The 26891-nt window shown below is 43.7% G+C and overlaps 2 protein-coding genes across 3 annotated transcripts in view; both read left to right on the top strand.

The window, feature by feature from the left end:
- Positions 1-2915, top strand: part of GALNT12 (polypeptide N-acetylgalactosaminyltransferase 12) — a 45484-nt gene extending 42569 nt beyond the window's left edge. For both annotated transcript variants that reach the window (XM_015282396.4, XM_015282397.4), the window contains one exon: positions 1145-2915. In XM_015282396.4, coding sequence (XP_015137882.2) covers positions 1145-1282 — 138 coding nt within the window. In that variant the 3' untranslated portion in view covers positions 1283-2915. The remainder of the gene's footprint in view (positions 1-1144) is intronic.
- A 6777-nt stretch (positions 2916-9692) lies between these two features.
- The window catches only part of GABBR2 (gamma-aminobutyric acid type B receptor subunit 2), a 463337-nt gene continuing 446138 nt past the window's right edge, over positions 9693-26891 (top strand). The window contains exon 1 of the mRNA XM_015282399.4: positions 9693-10017. Coding sequence (XP_015137885.1) covers positions 9703-10017 — 315 coding nt within the window. The 5' untranslated portion in view covers positions 9693-9702. The remainder of the gene's footprint in view (positions 10018-26891) is intronic.

Consider the following 26891-nt stretch of genomic DNA (forward strand, 5'->3'; position numbering starts at 1 on the left):
GTATCAGTTCTGCGTATCTCCTGCTTTGTGTGGAGAAGTGTCAGACACTAGAAGAGCAGTCCTTAAACAAATGGCAGGGATGTAGCATCGTCAGAGATTTGAACAGCCTTCCCAGCTGCCTGGCCAGAATTAAGTTCTTTCTGGCACCGCATCAAAAGAAAGTGAGACAGATATTGATTAGTCCACTCAGAAACATGAATTATCACAAATGGAAACCAGAAAGTCATTCAGCAGCTAAGCCTGCAAGCAAACCTGTGAGCAAGTGCGCACCACTGGTCCTTGGAGGATACAGAGCAAGGTGCCATTAGTGCAACATCCCAACATCCCTGAGGACTGAAGAGCAGACTTTCAAAGGATTCAAGCTTACACTCAGGCAGAGTGGTGGCCCTCAAGGGTTTTGAAAATAGGTGTGCAGATGTCACATGGGCCCAAGAAAGGCTCTTGGAGCACAGCTCTTCTCCACAGTTGGTTACACCACCTTATTGCAACTCAGTGCCTTAGTTGACAGTGCTTCCAGATTTGAGTGAACTGGGGATAAAATGGTTTTGGAGACTCCCGTAACAGGAAGGCCTGAGGCCTCACATAATGTCCTTTGGGAACATGAGTGCACAGGCCGGTCAGGCCTTATGCCTTTCAGGCAGCTGTGCTACCCTTGAGCAAATGCAGCTGAGTGCACAGAGATTTGAAGGGAAGAGGCAGACTTAGAATTTTTTGCTTTTTCCACTACAAATATAACTTCTAAAGAAATGGCAGTTTTTTTTTTTGCCAAAAATATATCTGGAATAGGCAACTAACTAACTAGTAATAACTAAATTTAATCGCTATGTGCAGACTAAGTTGTTGAATTTAAGTAACACATGTATTTTGCTTTGGTTTTCTCTGCTCATATTGTGATGCAGTAACAAAAAGGAATGAGAGTGAGCTGAGACAGCATATCCTTTACAAACTGAACTGTCAGGACACAAAGTAACTTTAAAAGTTAGGTCTTTTGATAAAGTTTCTCAAGTTAAGCGTTTTGGTTTTGCTGCATAACCCCGTGAGAAGGATATGTGTGATATTTTACTATGAATATTTTGTTAAAGTATAGTGATTTGTTTTTAGTTTTTAAGACCTGAAAAGCAAAAATTATTTCTCTCTTTTGTAGGATGGTACTTTATTTCATATGCAGACTCAGAAGTGCTTACAAGCAGAGCCAAACTCCTACAATGGTAATCCAGCACCAGTATTACGACCGTGTACCAATTCAGACTATCAAAAATGGTTCTTCAAAGAAAGAAGTTGATCCAGATGTCGTCTAGTGTATAGCTGAATATGAAAACATTCTCTTTCTAGTCAGCAGATAGTCAGCCTTTTGAAAATTCTGTAAGTGATATATTTTTATATGAGAAGGACAGTAATTAGTTTAAAAGCATTAAATTTTGTGTTTCTGGAGCATTAATCTGCACTAATTATGGAGACCTACATTAAGTAAGTACTGTGGTTATATCGTGTCACAGAACCTGCTCCTCTTCAGTTCCCTTTATTTGGCAGCTACATAACTGTTTCTGAAGTGTCTTAGTTTTTTTTCATGAGTGACAATGTATTTTTTAGTCTACTGTGTGAAAGAAAGTGAGGCAGTCAAAATAATTGCACTAATGTTATCTGCCAATAACTTAAAATGTTTATTTTTCTACTAAAACATTTTGCAGTTGTGCCTTTTAACAGATGCTAGTTAATATTTCTCCCCCTCTTTTAAATACCAAGAGGGCGAATATAGGCCAGTTCTGGCCCTAACTGGCTACAACTGACCCCTCACTGAAGACAGTGTGGATTTGCACATTGAGGCAGAAAAGGTCTGCATATTTTTGCACAAATAACAATCTAGATGCATACAGATTGCACATGGTTGACAATACTATACATTAAATGTTGTGACAATTTTAGTTGCTCGAGGCACTTGTTGAGTTTCTAAGCACACTTAGGTCTGATTTTGCAAGAAGAGTAGTTTTTTCTCGTCTTCCTTAAAGAAATAAGGCAACAACTCTGGGCAAAGCTGTTTAGATATATGTGAATCTAAGTGTAAAGCTGTGTCCCAGACTGCATAGCTAACTTCAAAATTGTGTGGTTTTTCAGCATGCATAGAACTTGCAAGATCGGACCTAGCAATAATTCTTTAGACATGGGAGGTTTGTTTCAGAATTACAGTTAGAGAAAATGAATCTAAGGAACGATAACTTTCATTAAATTGTAAATGTTGAAATGTCGGTTAAAAATTACTGGGTAAACAAAAAATGTGCTTATAACTTACCAATATGATATACAGCTGCTATTAATTAAAAAAAGAATGTTTCAGATATGACTCACATTTTGCCTGGGAACTCCTTTTCTGACAAGTTGCTCATGGCAGCACATATAGTTCTATGGAAAACACGGGGTTTAATCTGCTCCAGTGCAAGATGTTTACAGCTGTGAAGTGTGGGGTCTGCTCTTACCAATCAGACATATAGTACATATAGCAGTCAGTGTATTTGGTCATTGGCTATCATCATAAAAGTGTTGATTTAATAGAGTTTCAGCACATAAGGGAGACTTCCTTATCTCAGCTGGAAATGTTTTATGCGTAGAAGTGTGAAGTTTTCAATCATTTTTTCCTTCAAAAATCTTGCTTTCTTCCATTATTTGTTCTTGTTTTCTACTTAAAATGTACAGAACTTCCTTTGAATCTTCCTAAGCTCGTGTCGTTTTGTCATATCTATTTATATGATTAGGGTGCTGGGGGGACGTTTCTTCCTGTAGTGGATATACATGGACGTTCTACCAAGATCTATCAAAAACCCCATAGATTGAATATTTTTGTGGAGAACTTTAAAGCTCTGTCTCTGTGGGTTGGAATGATGAAATCAATGTCAGAACTAATAAAATATTTTGTAACTCCATAAAGTAGCAAATGTGGGAGTTTGTTTGTTTGTTTCATATGGTCAGTGGTTTTCTTTTAACCATTCCTCTGATTTCTTAGGCTCTGATCCCTGTAGCAGCTGGGAGAAAACAGCTCTATTTTATGCTCTCTCAAGTTCTCATTTCTCATTAATGCTTTTGTTCACCTGCTAGCAGCAACTGTGCTCAGTTTGTGGAGTCACAAATCAAAGCTGTGTGTCTGCATGAGAGAGCTGTTAGAAGTATACCAACACAGCAAGGTTTTTCTGTTCATTTCTGTTTTGCCTTCATGACTGTTGATTGCATTATATTAATAAGTTAATGAAAGCCCAGCAATTACACTTGTAGACAAAATGCTCATTGACCATTAGGGTCAATGAGGTTTTCTTACTTTTGAGACTTCCAGATTTTATCAGCAGGTGGTTGTATGCAAATGAAATTTAGTAATTGGAAAATGTTCTCTGTACATCTTGCTACTCTGCATTTACTTAGAGAGACGTATTGCTGTTCTGGGGGTTCCAGTTACATGCAACTGAGCTGTTTCCCTCTATGCCAGCAGAACTACTAGCCTGCATTGAATATTTGCTAGACAAACATGTTCAATTCAAGAGCAGTCACTGAATGTCATAGCATCACCAGCTTGCTCCATGTATGCTGTTGCCCATTTAGTCCACCTACTTCCCATTTTTTTTTCCCTTGTTCCTTTTCTTCTTCTCTGCTCACTGGAATTGTGTTAGTGTCCGGCTTCGAGTTTGGAGGATGAAGGAATTGCTCACGTCTGATTCACAGTCCACAGATTTTCTTCAGTGGGAAGTCAGGGCTACCCTCTGAGGAATAGACTGTAAACTTCGGGCTTCTCAGCAAAGAAGAGGCTGAATGTCTCAGAGAACTGGAAAAATTAGAAGACTGAGTCACAAATTAATATTCCGTCTGGTTTTGGTTTCCTAAGACTCTTTGAAAATGAGAAGGAAAGAGCTTCCACATAGTCCAATACAACAGCCATACAACAACCAGAAGTTCCTCCATTTAATACTCATCTTGAGTGTTCAGAGCCATTTTTTTTTTCCCTTTACTGCAAACCACGTGAAGAACCTATAAAACTCAAACTTGCAATTCAAGCTTATTGATAGCCTTACATTAAAATAATGGGGTACTGGCACTGCAAACAGGGAAATCTCAAGGGTCCGTCTTCCATTTTGTACCATCAAGTAGTTCAAAACAAGAACAGGACATTTTTTAAATACAGAACAGAGGTGGGCTAACCAAATTATACTGAGAATTTATCATCCCAGTACAAAGTATGCCAGATACAATTTGAGGATTGAGATGTAGAAATTTGTCCTTCGCTGTCTAGTGGGCAATACGATTTCTCCAAAGTTTTCATACATACAGAATCTGTTTCATTTTGTGTGCTCCTGGGTTCCTTCGCTTCATTCTTTTCTGGTCTTCCTTGGATGTCCCTGGAGATGGAACTTATTTGGTGTAGTGAAGGCACAACAGTCTAAGCCAGGAGTTTTTCACAAAACTGAACTGTGCAGAATACTTTCTCAATATTCTGTTCTGGATACACCTCGTGAGAGGAATATTAACATGCAAAGGAGTTTTATCACTTAAATATAATACTTGGAGATATTATCCTTAAGATGAGAATTCAGGGTAGTAACTGTTGATTAGACTTGCTGTTTTTTTTTTTTTAATTTAATTATTTGTCCTTAAAAAAAAAGAAAAAAATTATCTCGTCTTTGTATTCCTTAATCTAAAAAAAAAAAAAAAAAAAAAAAAAAAAGAAAGCAATCCAGATTGCACTCTAGTTCCCAATTCACCAATTCTTTACTATATTTCCATCCCTTCAGGTAAATATTTTGCTGTTTTCTTTCTTTTGTTCTTCTACAATTCTCCTTTCATTTACACATTATGGATCTTCAGCATGGACTAGAACCTCCGTGTGTGTAGTCTTGGCCAAACCTTTTATGATGGAGGATTGTTGCAGCTTGTGCAGTCACTCTGGAACAACAATCGTTGTATACGCATAAGTCAGTATGGATTGGAAGCAGTATTTCTTGCTTGCTCTGCTGAAACGAAGACTTAAAATCATGTTCAATTTTTGCCATGTTTATAGGAATTGATAAGACATACTTGAAGGAGAAAGTCCTAATGGAAACCCTGGAACTGATGGGATTGTGCTCCTGCGTCCTATGTATGGAAACACTGTGATACTGCCTGGATAGTAACTGAAAATCTGATATTCCTGTAATTTCCTTTGGCTGTCTCAGCAGATTAATTTGACATTGAACTTTGTTCTGATACCTTGACAGCAATAAAGATGTCTGGAGAGACTGTGAGGTTAGGATTACGCAGCTGTGTGTTTGCAGTTAAAACAGTAGGCTTTTGGCAGTGTTTGAGAACACTGCATAAGCTCGTGTTGCTAGCACGGTCATGATTTTGTCTTCGAGTTAGCAGATGTAGGTGGGAAAGTCCTTGGGAGGAGGAAGAGGGGGATTGGTGGAGCTTCCCTGCTCTGCCGGCTTGCTGGTGGCTGGCTCCAGCAGCAACATCTGGGTCTGAATTAGAGCATTGCAGCATTCTTCCATTTACAGAGGAAAACGATTAGGTATGCATATGCAATTTTTCCTGTCTTCAAAAGCAAGAGGAAGGAAGACAGAAGACCCAGGGATGGAGCTGTGGTTTGATGGGTGGCGTGGCGTGCTTCGTGTGGCGTCAGGCTGGCTCCCAGGGTGAAAAAGGACCGGCTGCAGCACTCATTGCTTAGTGGGAAGGGAAAAGCGGACTTCTTGAATTCATCCATCCTCTGAAGGTATTTAACTTGCTGTGGAAGTGAAAGCGGTCAAGGGAAAAACAGCAGCGCAGATATTTGGACCTGAAATTCATGAACATTGAAGGAATACATAAAGAATAAAATGCATTGACTCTGCACACGCTGTGAGAAGACTTGATAATACCTGGAAGGAACTGGAAAGTATTATTTAACAGGAAGATATCGGACAGAACTGTTTACTGAAATACAGCTGAAGGGCTCGTGTGACTGAAATGCTGACGTGACTGGATAACGTGCCAAGGAGAAAGTGGCATTTGATTTTCAAGCAAAGGGAGGAGGGTTTACCGCTCTTGTGAACTGTTGTTTTAACCAACAAGGAATGAACAGACACAGAGAGCGCCTGCTGTTGACCACCGAATAAGAATAGCAAGCGTTTTTGCATAGCAGATAAAGGATGTGTGCAGTGTTAGAGGATGTCATCCGAGGGGATGCACTGTACTGATTTTATGGTAGCGAGATGTTCTGGGGATTTCCAGGGAAAGGAAAAATAAAGAGGAGATGGCTGGGCAGGAGGTTGTGTCTGACATAATTTTTAAAAATAGGTCTGGTGCAATTCTCTGTTAGGCCTCTCATTTAAAAGGAGGCACTACCTGCGTCTGTTAGGCGCAAAGGAGAAATTCCTGAGTGCTGCTGGCAGGAAAGAAGAGAATTTGCAGAAGATAACTATGTGTATATCTTATTGAAACCTTATATGCGTACTGTATGAAAAGCTTTGATAGGATCTCAGATGAAGTCTTTAAAAGCATCAGAAAAGATGTTCTTTATTAAAGCTAAACAGCCTCAGTGCAACTACGTTACAGTGTTGTCTATAATTACTTGATCATAAACTATTTCTTGCATTAGGTTTCCTTTTTTATTTTTTTTCCTTTTTACAAAAGATGCTGAAACTGCCTTTTCCATGCCTTGCTGAGTACAGAGGAAGGATTTAGAGAGGCTTATTTAGCTTAATCCTCATTGTTCAATATATGGCTTTATTTATTTCCCTACATTAAGTCCCCAGCCTGAAAAATAAAGGTTGTTTTCATAGCTTTTCTTAACATGGAACTTGAATGTTTCGGTGTCTCAGTGTTTCCCAAGCCTTTATTACTCCATCTTCACACCATGAAGCAATAGCATCTCTGCTTCCCCGACAGAGAAGACCGCGACAAAGGCATTAAGATCAAAATTGCAACGTTATTCGATAAGACCAAATCTGAAGCACAGCTTTGGTTAGCTTAAATGGCAGCCAACAAATGCTCCAGACCTTTACAGTTTGGGCACAAGAGCTGGGACTCACTTCTCGTAGAAACGTAGAATTGTTTGAGTTGGAAGGCACCCCTAGAGGCCATCTGGTCCAGCTCCCCTGTAATGTACAGGGACACCTACAGCAGATGAGGGTGCTCAGAGCCCCATCCTGCCTGACCTTGAGTGTCTCCAGGGCTGGGGCATCCACCAACTCTGAAGGAGTGATTTTACATGAAGCAGCATTTGACAGGCAGGCTTGGTACCTATTGCAGATCCGGCTGAGAACAGTGACGTTCATTTAGGATTGAAACGGTGATTAAAAATAATATTATGCAAAATCAGTGTGCCCTCTGCTTCTGTTGGGATCCTAGGAAGATCTGTTCTTGGTGTAACGATAAGCAATTTTCTAGAAGAAAATAACATACTGTAAGTTTGCAGGTGACAAACTGCAGGGCAGGCCACTTGTGTGAAAGGAGAGCGCACATTGTGATTTATTGCAAGGCAAGATCAGGCACACAGGAGAAAAAAGTGGCTCGCGTGCTCAGGCGGAAAGCATTGAAGACATAATGTGGATCATTCCACAGGGAGGCAGCCTCCCGGGACAGCCTGGCTGCTTTGCCTCCAGGGGTTTGCTATTGCAGTGTGCACACATTAGCGTATGTGTGTGAGGGAATATCAGCAATGCCAGGAGTCCTTAATTTGATGCAGGCATGACAAGAATCACAGAACAGCTTAGGTTGGAAAAAACCTCAAAGATCATCCAGTTCCAACCCCGTGCCGTGGGCAGGGTTGCCCCCCACCAGCTCAGCTGCCCAGAACCCCATCCAACCTGGCCTTGAGCACCTCCAGGGATGGGGCACCACAGCTTCTCTGGGCAGCCTCACCAAAGACTGGCAATCTGCAGTGAGAGAAATTTGTACTGGATCTGATTCACATCTTAGCAAACTCTCTAATGCCTGAATTAATTTATCAAGAGAGGTGATGGCCCCTTCTTTACTGATGTCTTTAGGTCAGCACTGTTGGATGTCATTCCACAGGAAGGGCTGCAAAGAAACGAGAGTTATGGGGTGACAGGTGAAGGGCTTTTGGCCCAAGGTCACGTCATTATGATCTTAGAATTTATTAATCTATAAAGATTCTTCCCAATTTACGGCACAGATGCCACTGTTGTATATGGGATATATTAAGTTGGCCTTCACAGAATCATGAAGGTTGGAAAAGACCACTAAGATCACGCAGTCCAACCACGTCCCTCAGTGCCACATCCGCACGGTTCATGTATACCTCCAAGAACAGTGACTCCACCACCTCCCTGGGGTGGAGAAGAAGAGGAGAGAAGAAATTTTTCCCTAATATTCAACCTGAATCAACCCCTGGCACAACTTGAGGCCGTTCCCTCTCATCCTATTGCTGTTATCTGGGAGAAGAGGCCGACTCCCACTCTACCACAACTTCCTTTTGGGCAGTTATAGAGAGCGGTAGGGTCTCCCCTGAGCCTCCCGTTCTCCTGACTAAACAATCCCAGTTTGCTCAGCCTCCCCTCATCCCGGCTTTGCTGTGAGTGCCTATCTACAAAACGCGAGATGCCCCGAGCCGGGTTTGCCAGGGCTGCACGTTCCCCCAGCGGGACACACACCGGGACGTGCCCGGCTCCAGGGGGCTCCTCGCTGCGCAGGGGGGCCGTGCTGGGTGTAGGGCACGGCGCTGTCACTACGCGCTGCCGGGCTGCGGGAATCCTGCGAGGAGAGCAGACGATAACCCAGAAATAACCCGGTTTTGCAGAACGCCGCGCTCCTGTGCGCGCGCTGCGGAGTTGCCATGGCCCAGGCTGTGTGTGTGTGTGTGTGTGTGTGTGTGTGTGCGTTTGTGCGTGTGCGTGTGCGGTGGCGGAGGTGCCGAGCCGGCGTGGGCGCGTGTCTGCGTGCTGTGCGGGAGCGGGGGCGGGGGGGGGGGGGGGGTGCGCTCTCGCCGCGTGCCTTGCACCGTCCCCCGGCCCTGCCCGGCATCGGAGCCGAAGGGCGGCGCGGGCGGCACCTCCCTCCCCGCGGGGGTGCCCCGGCTCCGGGAATGCGGCATTAGGGCTCTGCACCCCCGACCCGCACCGTTCTCCCCCTCCCTCCCTCCCCCCCCCTCCCCCCCCCCCCCCCTTTTTTTTTTTATTCTACTGGAGCATCCTATATTTATTTATTTATTTATTTTCCTTTTGGAGGAGGAGGAGGGAGGTTGTTCAGTGAGGGCTTCTTCTCGCTCCCCCTTTCCTTCCCTTCCCCCCCCCCCCCCCACTCGCCCGGGAGGTGCCGTTCCTCCCCGAGCGGAGCGCAGCGGGGAGGCAGAGGCAGGTCCCGCTCCCTGCTCCGCCGCCGGGAGAGGAGGGGAGGAGAGGAGGAGGAAGAGGAGGAGGGTGCAGGGAGAGCGGCGGCGGGGGGGGGGGGGGGGTTATTTATTTATTTATCGCTTCTGGTGGCTGCAGCTGGCAGACCTGGGAAGGAGTAGACGCCATTGCCAGAAGGATTATTGCCAGGGGAGAGGAAAGAAAGGGGAGGGGGGGTGGGGGGGGGGGGAGAGAGAGAGGAGACCCCGAGGCTCCCTTGGAAGCGGGAGGCGTTGCTTTCCCTCCCGCCGCCGGGGGATGCGCCCGGGCTGAGCGGGGCTCGGCTCCCTCCCGCCGCTCCGACCGCCCCCCCTCCCCAGCTCTCCTCCTCCTCCTCCTCCTCCCCCCATCCAGCAGCATGCATCCCTCTGCGCGGAGCCCGGCCGCCACCACCTCCAGCCCTGCCATGCTGCTGCTGCTCCTGTGCCTGGGCTGGGTGCCGCCGGGCTGGGGCTGGTCGCGGGGCAGCTCCCGGGGGGCCGCCGGGCTGCCCCCCAACGCCACCACGCCGATTTCCATCATGGGCTTGATGCCGCTCAGCCAGTCCGAGGAGGACCAGAAGAGCAGGATCGGCCGGGGGGTGCTGCCCGCCGTGCAGCTGGCCATGGATCAGATCCGCAACGAGTCCCTGCTCAACCCCTATTTCCTGGACCTGCGCCTCTACGACACGGAGGTAGGGGCCGCCGGGGACGCGCCGCCGCCCAGTCCCGGGGCGCTGCGGGGCCGGGGCGCAAGGGCAGCGCGGACGCGGGGGCTGCGGCGCCGCCGGGAGACGCGCGAGGAGAGGCGGCGGAGGACGCGGAGCCGCTCCGGATGGGCTCTGCCCGCGGGGCCCGGACCCGTGGCGGCCGCTCGCCGCCTCCAGCAACAGATGCGCGCCGGCCGCTCCGTCTCCATCCCGCTGCCTCCCTTTCCTCGTGCAGGACGCGGGCTCCGGGGGGCGGCCCGCAGCGAGCCGCTGGAGATCGGCGCAAAGAGTTAAATCTGCGGTGCCGCTGCCCGCGGGATGCCCGAGGGCCGCCCGGCCCCGGCGAGGCCCGGTGCGGTTCGGGGTGCGGAAGGGCTGCGGGCGGGAGGAGGAGGCGTGGGGAAGTTGGTACCCGGAGCTCCAACGCGCTCCGTTTGGGTCGCAACTTCGCTAAACGGATGGAGATGCCGGCTCGATGCGGAGCCTGCCCTCAAGGTGGCAGCCGCCCCGCGTGAATCGCGCCGCGCTCCGTTCCACGACAGCCCCCGGTGCGGCGCGGGGATGGACGCTGAGAGCCCCCGCTGCGCTGCGGGAGCCCCTCTCCGGCTGGAGAGCGGCGATACCGGGCTGTGCCGGCCCTCCGTCCTCAGGATCGTCCCGGAAATCTCTCCGTGTGGGGCGGCCGTCCTTCACCGACACGCATTTGTCGTGGCGTTGTTTCGGATGGCTTGGGGCCGTAGCGCTGGGGGTGTCGTTTGGGTGCTGTTGGGTGCACAAGGACGGGATGCTGCGCCAGGAGCGGCCCCGAGCTGCCGTTTGTGTCCTTAAAAATGAACCTCTGCAATCTGAATGAAAAGAATTATGGGGGATTTTCGGAATGGCATTACCTGTTTCATCAAGCGTGGTCTTGGGGAGAAACAAGATCACGGCTCTCCCAGACCTGTGTTCATTACATTACGCCGTTTAAATCCACGCCTCGGATGGGATCGTTGCAAAACAACGAGTGCACAGGAAGTGGAGAAGCAGGAACCTTCCTTCTGTGCACACATCCCAATCAGTGAGGGGCTGCACCTGATTGCAGTCAAAATATTTTGCAGTTGTTGGTCCAGATTTTGGGTTCTGATGTAAGGAGCAACCAAAAGGATGGCCCGATTGGCTCCGGAATGCACACCGGTTCCTTAAAAATTGCATTTTTACTGTTCGGTGCTCCTGGGGTGTGAAGGATCGGGACCCTGCTGCCCGCGTGCTGTGTGGCTCTGGATGCTTTTAAGCAATTAATAAACGGATGGTTATGGAATGCTAAGTCAGGTGAATGTATGTGTTTGGAGAGCGGTCGGGTCATTACTGCACTCTTAATAGGGACAAGTAAATAAACGGGTGTTCGTGAGGAGCGCTAGATTGACTGCACCGTAATGGAGCAGCCTAATGGCTGGAATAGCCTTTAAATACGTAATGGCAGCACTAACTTTTTCGTTGTGCTCAGCCATTACCTTACGTGTTACGGTAAGGAGAAGGGCTGCTCCCTACTGCTGCCCGCTCGGTGCTCAGCCTGTTCCCAGACTGCTGATAGATGGATTCACCCGGAGGGCCCGGATCCTTGTCCTTACGTAACCACAGACCTGCTCCCCTCCAGGACCTCGCGGGTGCTTTGACATTGGCTGCTCTTAAAGGGAGAATGTGGGACCCTGAGCACCTGGGGTTTTAGAACAGCCAGAGAAATGTTGTGTAGATGTAGAGGCTGGGAAATGCACGGCAGCGATTTAGGAAATGCACAGCAGTGATTTAGGAAATGCACAGCAGTGATTTAGGAAATGCACAGCAGCGATTCAGAAACTCCCTCGTGGAGTTCCAAAATCACCTGCTGTTACAAACTGATGTTTGCGTTGCAGCTTTACGTAACACTTCAATAAAAAGCTCACGAAAAAATAATCGTGGAAGTATTATGAAGACAAACAAACCGGATCTCTTTTCATTACTGAGGCAGCTTCCCGGTGAAGTTGAACTGCATGCTGTTTGCTTGATGCTTCTGTACAGTGGAGCATGGGAATGCCCGTATTACTGACCACCATAGGAACTGCAGTGGGCTTCCCAACTTGGGCTGCTCTCTGTCGCTAACCGTGGAGCACCGGAGTGGCGTTCCTAGTGCTGATCAACACAGTTAAGCTGAAGGAAGCTCAAATTTCACTACGGTCCTTAATCCGTTATCTCAAGCAGCTGTGATTCTGTGAATGACATCTTCAGTGCAAAATAAGACCACAGGTTACTGCAAGTATATGCAAACATGGAGGCTTCTGACTTGAGTACTGGTGATGGTTGAATGTGTCTGGAGCATGACCCCGATGCAGTTCAGTGAGCCCTGCTTTGCTGGCCCGTGGGCACGGCTTTATTTGCTCGGACATTTCTGTCTGGGTTTGGCGAATAAAATACAGCTCAGGTGCAGATGTCTGCGGAACGCTGGTATAAGTTGTAGTGATTTCAGGTAGTCCTGCCCGTCTCAGGGAGAGCGGGAGCAAAGCCGAGATGAGACTCTTAAACAAAGTGTCGTAATTAGGTTATTTTAGAAACAAGAGTGATTATCTGTAAGGAGTCTTATCCAAGCCTATTGAAATTAATGGCAGTAATTCACTGATTCCAGCGGCCCTTGGACCAGGTCCTGGAAGTTAAGGGCGCTTGATAGTTTATGGCTTTGGATCAATACTGTGATACAATATTTCTTCTTTTTCCAATCCCTGTGATTGTAACTATAGTTCGCTGAAAATGCAAAGAAATTTCTTGTAGAATAGTGAGCTCGGCTCTCTACACGCTACATGCGTCCATTTAAATCGGGAAGGATGGTATCTACATAAGCATCCTAGCACACATCTGTCGGAGGGGGAAAAAGCGGAATAATCCTAAAATAAGGAGCTAAGCATTCTAATAGAGAATGTTACGCATTTCAATCGTATTTAATTTGCATCACGCAAAAACTGACCTCGCTGAAACTAAAGGGAGAGGCACAGTGGGAGAAGACAAGGACCTTAATGGAAGTTGGATATCTGCCCTTCTGCATCTGGATGTCTTCCCTCGAATATGGAATATATTCTCCGATTTCTCGTAGGATCAGAGCTGCAGGTGTTGCACAGTGAGGCTGACTTTGTTTTGAATCTAAACATTTATAGCCAGGAAAGTCGTGTCTGCAGGTTAGGATTCTGTCACTTGTTTTTGGAGAGAAAAGGGAGTCTGGACGGTCTGAAAAACAACCTTCCAGAACTAAGGGGGAATATATTATAACAGAGAAGAAAATTCACACTATGGTGGTGAGATTATTTAATTTCCTCTAATAACTACAAATAAATTGTAGTAATCCTGATGTAATCTCATCTTTATACAACAGCATATCCTAGTACCTTTAAAGAGCATAGAAGGGTGGGCTATGACGCATACACAGAACTTTTAAGGAAAATGGAAACTTCTTGATGTTTAATACATATTTGCCTTCTATTTTATAATTAAGGAGAAATTGCCTTACCTAATTTATCTGACAAGAAGTTACAATATAGATATGTTATGAAAAGGCCTTCTCTTTATTTTCCTTTTACTATGAAAATCTCTGTGTTTTTCAGCAAGGCCTTCTTCCTTCAAGGTTTAAAAACGTTGTATAGGCTGTGCACCGGTCTGGGTCATTCCTACCAGCTATTCTATGTTGAAATAGACCTTCAGCCTCCAAGTAAAGGTGTCTTTTGCAGAAAAGCCCACTCGGGACTGCTGTCAACAAAGTTGACTTGTCTTGTTCCTGCATGCTGGAGTAAGAGTCACACACACTTATTAAGGACAGGCAACATAGTCTAGGAGCAGGAGAGGCATTTTTCTGGCAGTGGTGCAAAATAAGGGATCCATGAGGAGCACGAAGCACAGAGTTCAATGGCTGGTCCTCAGAGGACTGTCAGCTTCTGGTTGCCACCTGAGCAGCTCTTCCCTGACAGAATCGAGCAAGAGCATCCCCCTGAGAGCCATGCACACGGTGTGCTGGTTAGACTGGCTGTCCCAAGAGGCACAGGCTGGAGTCACTCTGAAAGCAGCTGGGTTTGTGTGGGGAAGTGTGGTAAATCAGGATCTGGGGTGAGCCTGACACACTGTGTACATGGATGTTGCACCCCGAGATGAAACCTGAACTCCATCAGAACCCTCCAGCACATGTCGGTGGTAATTGATGGGTAATTTCTTACCTTTAAGTATCACTGAGTGTTTAATGCTTTCTGATATATGCAGATAGTTTAGACTGACAATATACTTGTGTTGTCACATTGTAAGGTGATGATCACAGGCTACTCTGCTGGCAGCGTTCTGCCTGGAATGGGTGTATTTGTTAAAGCCATCAATGTTCCCTTTGACTTTCATGCAGTATGGCTCCACTTAAGGCATATAACCTCTTTTTGCATTTCAGTTTTGTAAACTTGGAGGGAGTCATCTAAAAGTTAAGCATTTATGTTAATTCCATGCTGGTTTTTCCACTGATGCTAAGATGTAGGTGTGGAGAGGAGAGAAATCATGTATTCACAGCACCCACTCCTCTGGGTGTGGATCTCAGACCTGCAGAATGTATATCCTCTAAATATCTTTGCAGAGAGATTAAAGCCAATGTATCATTTTTCTGGCATATGTCTTGCAATTTCACGTATAACTTATCCCATGCATACTGCAAAACATACTGCTATGGAATCTTTTGATTCAAATGCCAAACATACTCTGTCAGCACAGGAAAGTAATTTTTTTGAGTAAATCCAGGAAGGAGTTTCCATTTACATTTGCAGAAAGAGGGGGAAGGCCCTGTCCTCTGAAACAGTTACCAACAACCGTAAATTACTCAGGTTTGTGGAAAAGATGGAGTGTAATATTCTAGTGATAACTGTGAAGAAAATATTTTGTGATAGGAAAAGGGAGAGGAAGGAGCTAGAAGGGAGAGATGATGGCATTCACATGAAAAGTTTTCTGTGCAATATTTGTACTGTTGTAATGGAATACATGCAGCTGTTTGAGATGACAACAAATAGCACCACATCTCAAGGCTACAGATCAGCATCTCAAGTGAATGACGTAATGAAGTAATGATGGATTTGTGGCTCAAGATTTGTTCTCCACTTGAAATTTCATTGCTTTATGGGAATTTTCTTGGGATATGGTGGAATAGCAATGCACTTGAGGAAGCTGCAGGAGGTGGGAACCAAACAGTTCCTTCACGAAACTCAAATGGAGGCCATTGCCACCACTGGACAGCAAATACTTCTTCTTAGCAAGGTTTGAACTTTGGAATACAGAGTTCTGGCTCAGGTGATTGAGTGGTGGAAGTTAAGAAAGGAAATTCACCACAATCCATTGTGGCTCAGCTAACTTTTGGAGCAGCTGGGGCAAGCAGAGAAGCACACTGAGGTCAGTCAGCACTGCTGTGACTCAGTCCTGTGGAGATGAGTGTGGGTACGTGGCAGCCCCTTGCTGGAGCTCTATTTCAAACTGCAAGATTCCAAACTGAGAGGGCACAGATATATCACTTTTTATTTATGTATTTATTTATTTATTTTTGTGCTAGGAATCCTGAACCTAAAACAGTAATAGAGCCTGCAGCTTTCTAGGAGCCAGTCACGCTGCACTGTTGTCTTATTTGCGGGTCTAGCTGAGCTAGAAATAATATTTTCAGTTCTTTCCTTGTCCCCTAGCTCTGACATTCATATACCAGTTGCTGACTCCTGAAGCAAACTGGTTCAGCCACAGCATCACTCCAACTTGAACAAAGTGCCCCTGAGAATAGCTGAAATGTATCTTCAGTCATGTGGTGTTTCCCCTTGCCGTGCTGCTTATGCTCGAGGGACGACAGAGCCTTCTTTGCCAGCCACGGCTGCCTCTCTTTGCAGAGGATTTTGCTGTGGGTAACAGCTGCTGGATTTAGGGCTGGTTTGTGCTGCCTGCTGGGTGGAAACAGCAAACACTGACCGCCAAACACTGTTCTTTCAGATATTTTTTTCTTGTGTTGGAATAACCATGTAATTTCATTGCCAAGTCAGTGATTGATGTCCAATTTCCATGTCATTAGCTTTTCATTATCGTAAGACTTTAGTACTGACAATTTCATCCATAGTATTTTCCAAATAAGTATTTCCAAATGTGAAAATTAAAGCTGAGAGATTAAAGGTAAATACCCACCTCCTCTCTGAAAATAATAGTCACCGAGATCTTGGAATGTAAGGGCTAATTCGGCAGGGCTGTTCAAATTGTCTTACTGAGGCTCCTGAGAGATGAAGGCCCAGATAATGGACTAATTGCCTGAAAGCAAGCAGCATGAGTTTGAGGGATAGGATTAGAAAACTTATGTTTCCTGCTAAGGCCATGGTACTTCTCTTAAATAATTAACGCATTCTAAGATCAGAGGACCGTTAGGATTATCCAGCATCTACAGTATAGGCCATATATTTCACTTGGGGTTTCTTGCCTGATCCACTATGAACTAGAGTAAGTGCTTGAGCAAGGCCTCCAGTCTTGTCTTCACGATCCCCCAAATCCTGAAATCCTCTGGAAAACTCCCTGTGATTTGCATGGAAACCCTTTGAAGGTGTATATTTATTTCCAGTTTATGCCCCGTTGATGCTGTAACAGCTCTTCATTTCTGTGGATGCAAAAATCATTTTGCCACAGCTTCCATTGGAGGAGCTCATCCTCTTATCTTGGTTATTTTGAGAATTATTATTATTATTTTTTTTAATTAAAGAATCACTATCACTTATCTTTATAAGAAGGTATTTGTTCAATCTTCTGTTTCCTTCCTGTAGCTGTGCATTTTGATTTTGATACTACTTGCCTAAGGCAGGCCTCAGTTTCTTTGCTGGTCTCCAGAATTACCTGAAGATACGTACACGCAACTGGTGTCTAAGAAACCATTTTACATCCAGTTCCTCCTGGGAAAAGTAGGAAGAGGCCCCTTTTGGGTTACTAATTAACTTCCTTTCTACTGTTAACTCCTCCTACTCTCACAGGGAATTTAATGTTTTTCTAGCGAAGAGCACATACCTTTCTTTACAATTTTTACTAATATCAAGTGACAGCTTTTGACAGATTAACACTCTCATACGGTACATATTATTTTTCAGTCATGCAATATTTTTCAAGTATTGTTATTTTCAGAAATTCACTCCTGTGTTACTTAACATCATCATATGGAGATATTTCAGTGTATGTGGACAGTATAAAAATGTTAAACTCTGCCTTTTACTTGGAAGTTCTGTAAAGCACCTTGAGTTTTGCCTTCCCCTCACCTATGTGAATTCTGAGAGCTCTGAGTTTCAATAATTTACAGGAGATTGATTGAGAGAGTGAGAGCCCCTTTCCTCCTTGATCATTTTGTCATCCATTTCTAAAAATTGCAAGCAGGACTGGATTCCTTGTTGGTGGTGAGTATCTAGTCTGGAGGTATACGCTAGTGGCAGGAAGACTTTATGTAACATAGTAAAACAAATTAAATAGTATTAGCTACTACTACACAGAGAAAGCAATACAGAGATGTTTTACATTTCAGATCTACAAACTTAGTCAGGATTCCTGCCTCTCATCATCTCTTGCTCTAAAGAATGCTAATGGTACCAGCCACAAATTGTTTTGTGTTGTTTTTTTTTTTTCTCTCTTTATAGTTTCAGTTTAGGTTCCTGAATTGAGCTGAGGTTTTGTTTTCCAAAAGCATTGGGTGATTTGTGGTATCTGTCAACATCAGTGGGATGTTCAGCACTTCAGCAAGCCAACTCACCTAAGAAAATAAGAAGTGCTTTGATGAGAAAGATTGCTAGAATTGCCACTTGAACAAAGACATCCATAGTGGCTTGTTTTAAACTTTCAAAATGCATAGTGGAATAAAATGTTTGTAGGTCTGTAGGGCTGGCGTCGTTCTGTCCCTGTTGGCACAGGGAGGAGTTGCTCCAGTGCCAGCAGAAGCCCTTGGTCTGGTCACAGCAACACAACAGCACTGCCTCAGTACCTGTTGTTCTCTTCTGCTGTAGTAGCTAGGAGCCCTAGACATCTATCAGGCCTTGAATGTAAGCTCTGCTGGTGATTTCTTCAATAAAGGTTATTTTATTTAAAGTTAACTGAAGGGTAGAAAACATATTTTCCCTGTCCAGTGAGTTCAAAAGTTTGGTATTACTACAAATCATTTTTTCATTCTAGATTCTCATATAGCAAGTGACAGATTAAGGCACCTAAATAAGGCATTGAACTAGACAGATCGAGCTGCTTTGTTTTTTACTCTTCTGTGCACTCCTGCAGCTTTCTTCTGGATCTTTTAGTTTGTCATCCTCATCCTCAAAGTGCTACCTCTAGAACTTGATGGATTACTGCAGGAATAATCTCACTGATGCTGTAGATACTTAGATACTAGTGATATTATCTCTCTTTTTTTTTTTTTTTTCAAGTCCACTGTTCAGCACGAAGAAAATGAATCTGATCTGTGTGCTGCAGTGCTGAGGAAGGGGGAAAGGAGCTGAGCTTAGATTTTCAGGCTACGTGAGAGGAGCAAAACACTATGATTTGTGGTACAAACAATTTTCATTTGTCTTCTTCAGGCGAATCTGGTTAGCGAAAGGCAAATCTGGTCAGGCCTGGTTGGGCAGCGGGAGCAGGTAACCTGGTTGTTTGGGTAATGCTGTGGGAGGTGAATAGTTTTAGCTGAACAGCTGGCTACCTGAAAAGCTGAGATATGTTAGGGCAGATAATAGTTCTCAATGTTGGAGCTACTCTTGGCACAGATGGAAGTTTGATCTTGATATAAGAACAGGAATTGCCATCCAAATAAATCATAATGGATTCCACTGCATTACTGAGGTTTCCTAGGATATGCGAGCACTCTGTACTCTAATTACATTGAGCGATTAAGCAGCAAGATCAGAGACACCCGGGACAAGAAGGGTGAATGATAACCTACTTTGAAAAAACTAACATTTGAGGCTGGGATTAGAATATCTTATAAATGTTAATGGGTGTTTCTCAAGGGGGGTGATGTTCTGTGTGGGAGGAATGAGGCGACTTACAGCTTAAATATATAGCCACCCTTTAACACAGTGAACACAGACTATAGTCAACCTTTTACACGAACTAATAACTCTTCAAGTGAGTTATGGTTAGAAAAATGCTAGAAAGACAGAGGATAATGCAATAAAAAAGACAACACAAAAATATTTCTCCTTTTGCCTTTGGAATACATTGGCTATAGATGAGACATTTATGCTAGGGTGTTTTTTTTTCCCTCTTAAGTTCTTGGGAACTGTGCTCCTACAAGGGAGCATGGTTTCCTACTACAGTTTCCCTCTGAAAATTACTCAGCTTGTCTGTGTAGATGTCGCAATGGAGATGCCAACAATGAGTCATCTAGTCCTCTGGTCACCAGTTGTGTCCTAAGGCTTTAAGCTAACTCGCAAAAACTACAGTGATCCTTACTGTGCTGAAGAACAAGGATCTACCTTGGGTAAAATCCCCCAAAACAAAGGAGAAAGCAGGATTTAAAATGAAACAGCCCCATTTTCTGAAACTGAAATCAAATTTCGAAATGATTACTGTTTCAAATAACTGTGGAAATTCAGCTTCAGGTTTGAGACCTGTATGCAAAATACAGTTAATTGATTCAGTGGCTCACCATTTCATAATTGTTATGTTTGGTTGCAAGTTCTGGGAGTTTCTCAGCTGAGTTTTCCTGAATGCATGACAAGAACATAAAAGGTATTTTTCAGGTATTAAACCTCTGGAAATGTTATTCTAACACTGAAAATTGTACCTGTACAATCAACCATACATATGGAAATATGGTTAGTTATTTCATCAAAATGAAGCGTACGGACATGTTTTGTCATACATTACAGGATTAATTAGAAATACAAATAATGTAGAAGAAACAATCGCATGGCTAGAGAGATCCTCAGGAAGCAAATTTTAAGGAAGCCAATAACACGAGGCTGCACTCATCCATTATCTTTTTGGTTCCTTTGCCAGCTACGGGTTAAATGCGGAGTTGCTGAGGAGACCCAGAAGTAGCACAAGAAGAAAAAAACACTCATCTAGATTGAAGCCACTTACATATCTATAGAGTGAGGTGATGCTTCTTAAAATGCTTGCACTTGAAATTTATGTCCATCTATATAGTGCTGGAATTGATTTCATAGCCTCCAATACACCATTTCTCTCATGAATTTAAACCCATTGGCTGGGGCAAGAGGGGTTGAACAAGGTGAGACATGATATTCACATTTTGAGCACCTATGAGGATATTCAAACCATACTTTTTGTTGCCTAAAGATGAGCCAAAGCTATGACTCATGCAGCCCTGTATTCCCTGCTGAGTTGGTGAAAAGCTTTAGACATAAGAGGAGAGCAGGTCAGAGCTCTTTAGCTGTTGAGGTTGGGCAGTGTGAGTGCCTCCTGCTTCCTTCCCCTCCTTTCCCCTGGTGTAGTCAATATTGAAATAGCACTCATAAGGAAGGCTGGTCCAAGGACTGTTCACCAACAAAATCCTATGTAAGCCTCTAAGAGAGGTATTAAATGGGATTTAAACAAGATCTTGGCCTGCACTGGCCCTCTGCTCAGGGAAAAAATTTATTTTGAGTTTAAAAATGTTCAGAAGATATATTTTCAATAATCACATTAAAGAATCATAAGAATAAGGAATAGAAAATGCCTATTAAGTATTATGTTAAATTGTTGCTGTGTACAGCTGTGCTAGTGAACTGTGCTTCATACTCAGTGATATGCCCATATAATGTCCTAAATTTCTCAGTTTGAGAGAATTGTCCCGATGATTTCTGACCTTGCTGCAGGTGGTTTGGACATTGCCTTGTACAGGAAGAAAAGCAGGATTTCCTTTCCCACATGAAGGGCTCAGACAGTCTTGTAGCTATAGGCAATGTTGATGAAGACAAGTAAGGGATGTACACTGGGAATTCCTATTTCACCTTGTGTTTGTGCCTGAGAATACAGGGCAAGCAGTAGTAATAACTGGTTGGGCTCTTCCCTGCCCAGTTGCATGAGTGAACTGGCAGAAAAATCACTGTGGACAGTTAGCAATAAATTGAGCGTATCTTCTGCTTGGGGCTAGTCCCTGGGCCCAAGGCAGACGTTCATTGCTTCTCTGATCAGTATTATTTTGCTCTCTTTACTTTTACTTATCTGTTTATTTCCATGCCCCTATGTCACATAATTTATAGATTGTAATTATAAATTAGAATGCTTATAATTAGGCTTCATTGGAGTTTTTCTCCTGAAGCTTAGTTGTACGTCAGTTTCAATAGAATTTATTGACCTGAAAATGTTTTGGAACACTGTGTTTTGAAAATTTAAAATTCAAAAAAACCTTACTTTGTGCATCAAACTAATACTTTGTTTTGAAATGTCAACTCTGCAGAAAGTAAATTGCCAGGCTCCAAACATATTATTTCAAATTTGACTTGTATCAAGTCAAACTTCTGCCTGTGAGTCCCTCCATTTGTTTTTCTTTCAGATTATTGAGTCATGAAAACCTTTGGAGGTTTTGGGTTTCCATGCCAGCTTGGCACAGGGCATTTCTTTTGAAATCTCGCATTTCTACACGATGGCAAAACAATTTACTATTCAGCTGTGTGCATAATGAGACCTCCCAGAAAGTTAGAGCTTTTTGCTCCTTGGATAAACAAGCACCTCCCAGGCCAGATGTTCCTCCCCTCTCTCCATCTGTGGGCTTGGTGCTTTCATTTCCCTCCTTGCCTATGCCCACATCCCAGTTGGTGTTGGGGCTGTCAGTACCCAGGTGGGATGGGGAGAGGTGGTTGCTGTCTGAGAGTGCTGGAGAGGAGAGGTGCAGGTTCTTCTGTAGTGCTATGGCCCTTGATGTGTTTCCCTCTCTGTGGATGAGATTAGGTTTTCCTTCAGCAAAGGTTTTCTATGGCAACACTATTTTCTTTCTGTTTCTGTGTGCACAGCACACTCTCCATTCCATGGAACAGAACTGCCTGGAAAGCTGCAAATAGTATGATGAAAGTACTGAGGTAGCTAAGGCAATGTGTGAGATGCCTGTTCCAAAGTAGGTGACTGTACATGAGAGAGACAGACGGAATTCTGTGCACGCTCAAAACTTGCACTGATTTTAATAGAAGAAAGAGGGTTCTGAGGGAAGCAGAATCAGGCACAGGATATATAGCTTTGAGCTAACGCAGCTTTTGCACAGGAGGTACATAAAGCATCAACAACACGCAGCGCAGTGTATTCTGTTCAGGCTATATGAAGCTGATTGAAAATGTGATTTGTACAAGATGACACAAACCGAAGCAATCTTCCCAGCTCGCTGCTTGCGGAATGCTGAAAGTGGTTCAGTGTACAACCACACCAATCAGTCCCTCGAATATCCATTCTCAAAGGGATCATACAAGTTTGTTTATTGATTTGTCACCTATGGATGAGTATTTCTGCTCCAGAAATGTTTAAAATGACACATGTTTAAAATTAGATTTGGCAGAGCAATTTGCCTAGAGATTATTCTTGTGAAGTATTGATTCGCAGCACTGCTGTGAGCTGGATTACTGTCCAAATTGGAAAAGCCAGCCGTAGAGAGGTCTTTATCCTTTAATAACAATTAGCTGCTTTCTTAGAGGGCCACAGCTGAGTGAAGCTGAGGAAAGCTGCAGAATGTCAGGCTACCAGAGGGCCTGAGGCCTGCTCCTCCGGGATGCAGAAGGGAAGGAAGGGACTGCAAGGGAAAAGGAAGAAAAAAGGAAAAACACAGCATGATGGTTCTCTGGAACCAGAAACTGGATGTTCTGGTGCTGCTTGTGTTACTGGCAGCCAGAGGCTCCGAAGAGCTGAATCGCACTCACCTCTCCCTGCTGGGGCTCTTTCCCAGCAGCTGCTTGATCGATGGCAGGAACTTGACAGCAGGCGTCCTGCCTGCCGTGCGCTTGGCCCTGCAGCACTTGCGTAGGCATTCCTGGATTCTGAAGAACTACGAGCTCCAGGTTTCCTTCCACGACACGCAGGTAAATGGGTGCAGGTGTGTAGCTGAGTTTCGTCCTGGTCAGCCTCTCTCTGCTGGAACACAATGCATGAAGTGCTCTGGAAAAGTCCGGGCCGAGATATGGGCGCTGACCACAGCAGGGAGCTTGCAATGCCCTCTTGCCTTGCTGGCACTGGCAGTGTGAGTAAAGAGGAAGGAACTACATAACGATGTGACCTGCGACTGCAAGCCTGTTCTTAAGGACAGCACTGACTTGGGCTTTTGTCTTCCGCTCCTGAGGTGTGCGGAGCAGTGCCCTCAGACACAGGCACGCTTGTATGCGGTTGTGCATCTGTGCTCCCTCCACAGTAGCAAATTGCTTGATAAGTTATGAAGCAGTGCATCAAAAATATTTGCCTATCTATATCCTTTAAACATGAACTATACTGCTATCATTAAGTTATTAAAATCAGACGTTATTGCACTAATAACGGTTACACTGCATTATATAGTGGGAAGAGGGTATTGTATGTCTTCTTTGGAAGCTCTAGAAAATTGTTCAAGGGAGAAATTCTAATGTAATTTTAATTGTGCATTTGGTTCATAAGCACTTATGTATAATTTTTGAAGTGCTGCAACATATACCAAACACGGTCCCCTATGCTATAAAGTTACTCGAAGATAGCTTCCGTGTTTAATAATGTAATGCAAATGTATCAACTGCATATACTCATTAAGAAAATTTCTGTTTTGTAAATTGTATTTAATAAAACTGGTGGTTTTATTTATTTGTTTATAAGACCTTATGGGAAATGTAATTATAGTCCTGAAAAATATGTATGTCTTCGTTTCTCATGTAAAAATATGAAGTTATGCAGTAACATTTCAGCTTAAATAACTGGAAACTGGATATGAGAGTAGGTGGGCAGCAATTAAAACCCACTGGTATTTGCTCATATACAGTGCTTCTGTTTCAGTGGGACTAGAGGAACATAGAGGGATGTTTGTTTGTTCATTGTATTGACTTAGTTTTTAATTCTAGAAGTAACTACAAAATGTTTTTCCCCGCATAAGCATTCAGTAGATTTGAATCAGAGACCTTCAGTTCCGTTGCACTGGTTTCTACAATTTGAATGGAAAGATCCAAGAAATCTGTGATGATATATTTTTTTAATCAAACCTTGGAAAAAGATGTGTCATGGTGCCTTATAAGAGTTTAACAAAATGTGAGACATTAAGATTTCTGATTTTTCTTCCTAGATCTTAGAACAGAGCACAGGGTTGGGAGTCCTAAGTACTGACTACCAACAAGCTGCAGAGGTCCTTGGATTTAATCAACTTTCAGGGCCAGTGTGGCTGCGAGACAGCTGATTTCATTTATTAATGCTGTGAGCCCAGATCTCCTGTAAGAGCCCTTATACAACCTTTTCATTAACTTCCTTTTAAGTAAAAAACACAGGTGCTTGGCTCTTTGGACGAATAAGTGACTTTTTTTTTTGTCACAGTTAACTAGGAAGAGAAAAAAAATGAATTAAAAACTATTCATGTTTTGTTGAAAAATAAAGAGATCACATCATGCAAGATGTAGCGTTGCACAGGGTTTGAAGAACACTGTCACTTCTTTCATGGGGAATGGGGCTGCACTCCATCCTATGTCTCAGCGGCTTTCAATCCACCTTTTTTGCTTCCCATGAGAGAGCACTCTCCTGCTGCACAGTAGGGTGTCTAGAGGAGAGTTCTCAGTCTTTTGTTTTGCTACTGTTTTAATTTCAGCTAATTAGGCCTTTCACTACTCCCGCATGTGAATGGTAACTATGAGGCAAAAGAAGGAATCTTGCAAGAACTATCTGAATTCTCTGTATGAAGTGAAGCTATTTCAACAGGAGCCTTTGAGCAAACCTCAGCAGAGCACTTCATAGCTTGGTGTCTGAGAACTGAATGCATCCATTGACTGATTTCTTTTAGCTCCTGTAATTTAACATGCACTTCCAATTACAGTGTCGTCAATATCTTGTAAGTGGAAATCCCTTGAACACTCATATTGAAGCACTTCCATATTTAAAAATAATAATAAAATAAAAAAAGCTTAAAGACTCACTGGGATGCATTTCCACCTCTAATAGAAACAGGGTTGAACCTGGGTTCCAGAGAGCGCAAGTCCTCATGCTGTTGGATACGGGTGTGGGAAGGCAGAAAAGTTGCATCTGCAGATCTGTGAATTCAGCCGTAGAACAGCTTTTTCATGTCATAAGGGAAACTATTCCCTTGAGATTTTTAACTGTAGGGGTGGGCGGCCAGGTATAATTGAGCTGTCTGTGTATCACTTTATTTCTGTCTTTCACTGTGTGACTGACATCGGGAGGTTCTCCTTTTACATCTTCAGGGTGACCAACTTGGCAGATTCTTACAGGCTTTGACAATTCTAAAAATAGTTTGACTGGTATATAAAGAGCAACGCTTTGGTCTTTCAGAGTTATTTTTCTATTCTGACCTGGATTTCTGAGAGTTGGTAGTCACTATGAGGGCTGTGAAGTCAATGCATTGATTAGCAGTGGCGTTGATAGGAAACATTCACACTCTGTGGCAAGGATATGGCTTGAACATGCAACTAAGCTTACCTCTACCATTGGGATTTTCTGAAGAGTGCTGATCTGTGCTCAGATTATTTTTTGGTACTTGGCTGAACCTGTCCTAATGGGTATTGTCTCTGACACAGACAAAACAACAACATATCCTAGTCTGACTTAAAAGGTTGGTTGTCTTTTCTTTGGTAATAAACTGATTCCTCTGTATTGTAATGACACAATAACATGATAGTTGTCTGTCTGCTTATCTGAGGTATTCCTTTACATGTTTATACAAAAAAAAAAAAAAAACGACAACAACAACAACAAAACACTACAGCAGCAATGGAACAGTCACAGAAAGTGATATTGATAAGCAAATTATTTCTACAAAGAAAATAGCAATGCATGCTTGTTTTCATATCTGTATAATCAACAAATACACAGAGTGGTGTGGTTAGGCCGGTATCCACAGATCATATAGCTGGAAGGATTATCACACTGGAAAGGGATAATTAGAAATAAATGAAAATACTCAGCTATATCCTAGGCTCCCAGAAAAAAACCCCAAGAGCAACAATCTCCATAAAGAGATCCTTCACCAGTAGCAGTCAGCCCTTAAATGGAGGTTTAGGAGAGGTGCAGCCAGGCTCCACCCCTTCTGGTCACACAGCTGAATTGCCTTCACCTGTGCTCCTGCAGCTGACTCAGTGCTTGCCTCAGGTGTTCAGTCAGAGGTTCAGATCATGATTCAGCAGTTCCCATACACATATCCTACCTAAATAAGAAAAAAAAATCTAATTCAGGCTTAAGGATGCAGTGAACTGATCATCTGTACTAAGCTTGTTGGACTGTACTTAGGAATCCTGGAAGCATTTGAGAGCTGCATGGATGTGGCACTTAGGAACATGGTTTAGTGATGGGTCTTGGTAGGTCTGGTTAGTGGTGGGGCGTGATGATCTTGAAGGTCTTTTCCAACCTAGATGAATCCATGACTGTACATATACAGGCATTGTGATTTAAAAACAAGTAAAAAAAAAAATTGGCAATGACATAAGCATATAATTATCACTTATCAGAGCATTATTTCATAAACAAGAAAAAGATGGCTAAAAAAAGAAATTTCTTGTGTGTAACTCACTGCATATGACCTGTAACTATCAATCTGTTTGGTGATACATTTCAGGTAGTTGGGATATTATTATTCTGTGATGACAAAAAAATGAAATATATATATATATATTTTTAAAATGACATGGCATTCTTGAAGCTTTTGTAAATAGACGTCCAGTGAGTGTTACTAAAGGACGGTGTATTTGCTAAGACAGTTCTTG

The sequence above is a fragment of the Gallus gallus genome, chromosome 2 (assembly GCF_016699485.2).
Source record: "Gallus gallus isolate bGalGal1 chromosome 2, bGalGal1.mat.broiler.GRCg7b, whole genome shotgun sequence".
Taxonomy (NCBI): domain Eukaryota; kingdom Metazoa; phylum Chordata; class Aves; order Galliformes; family Phasianidae; genus Gallus; species Gallus gallus.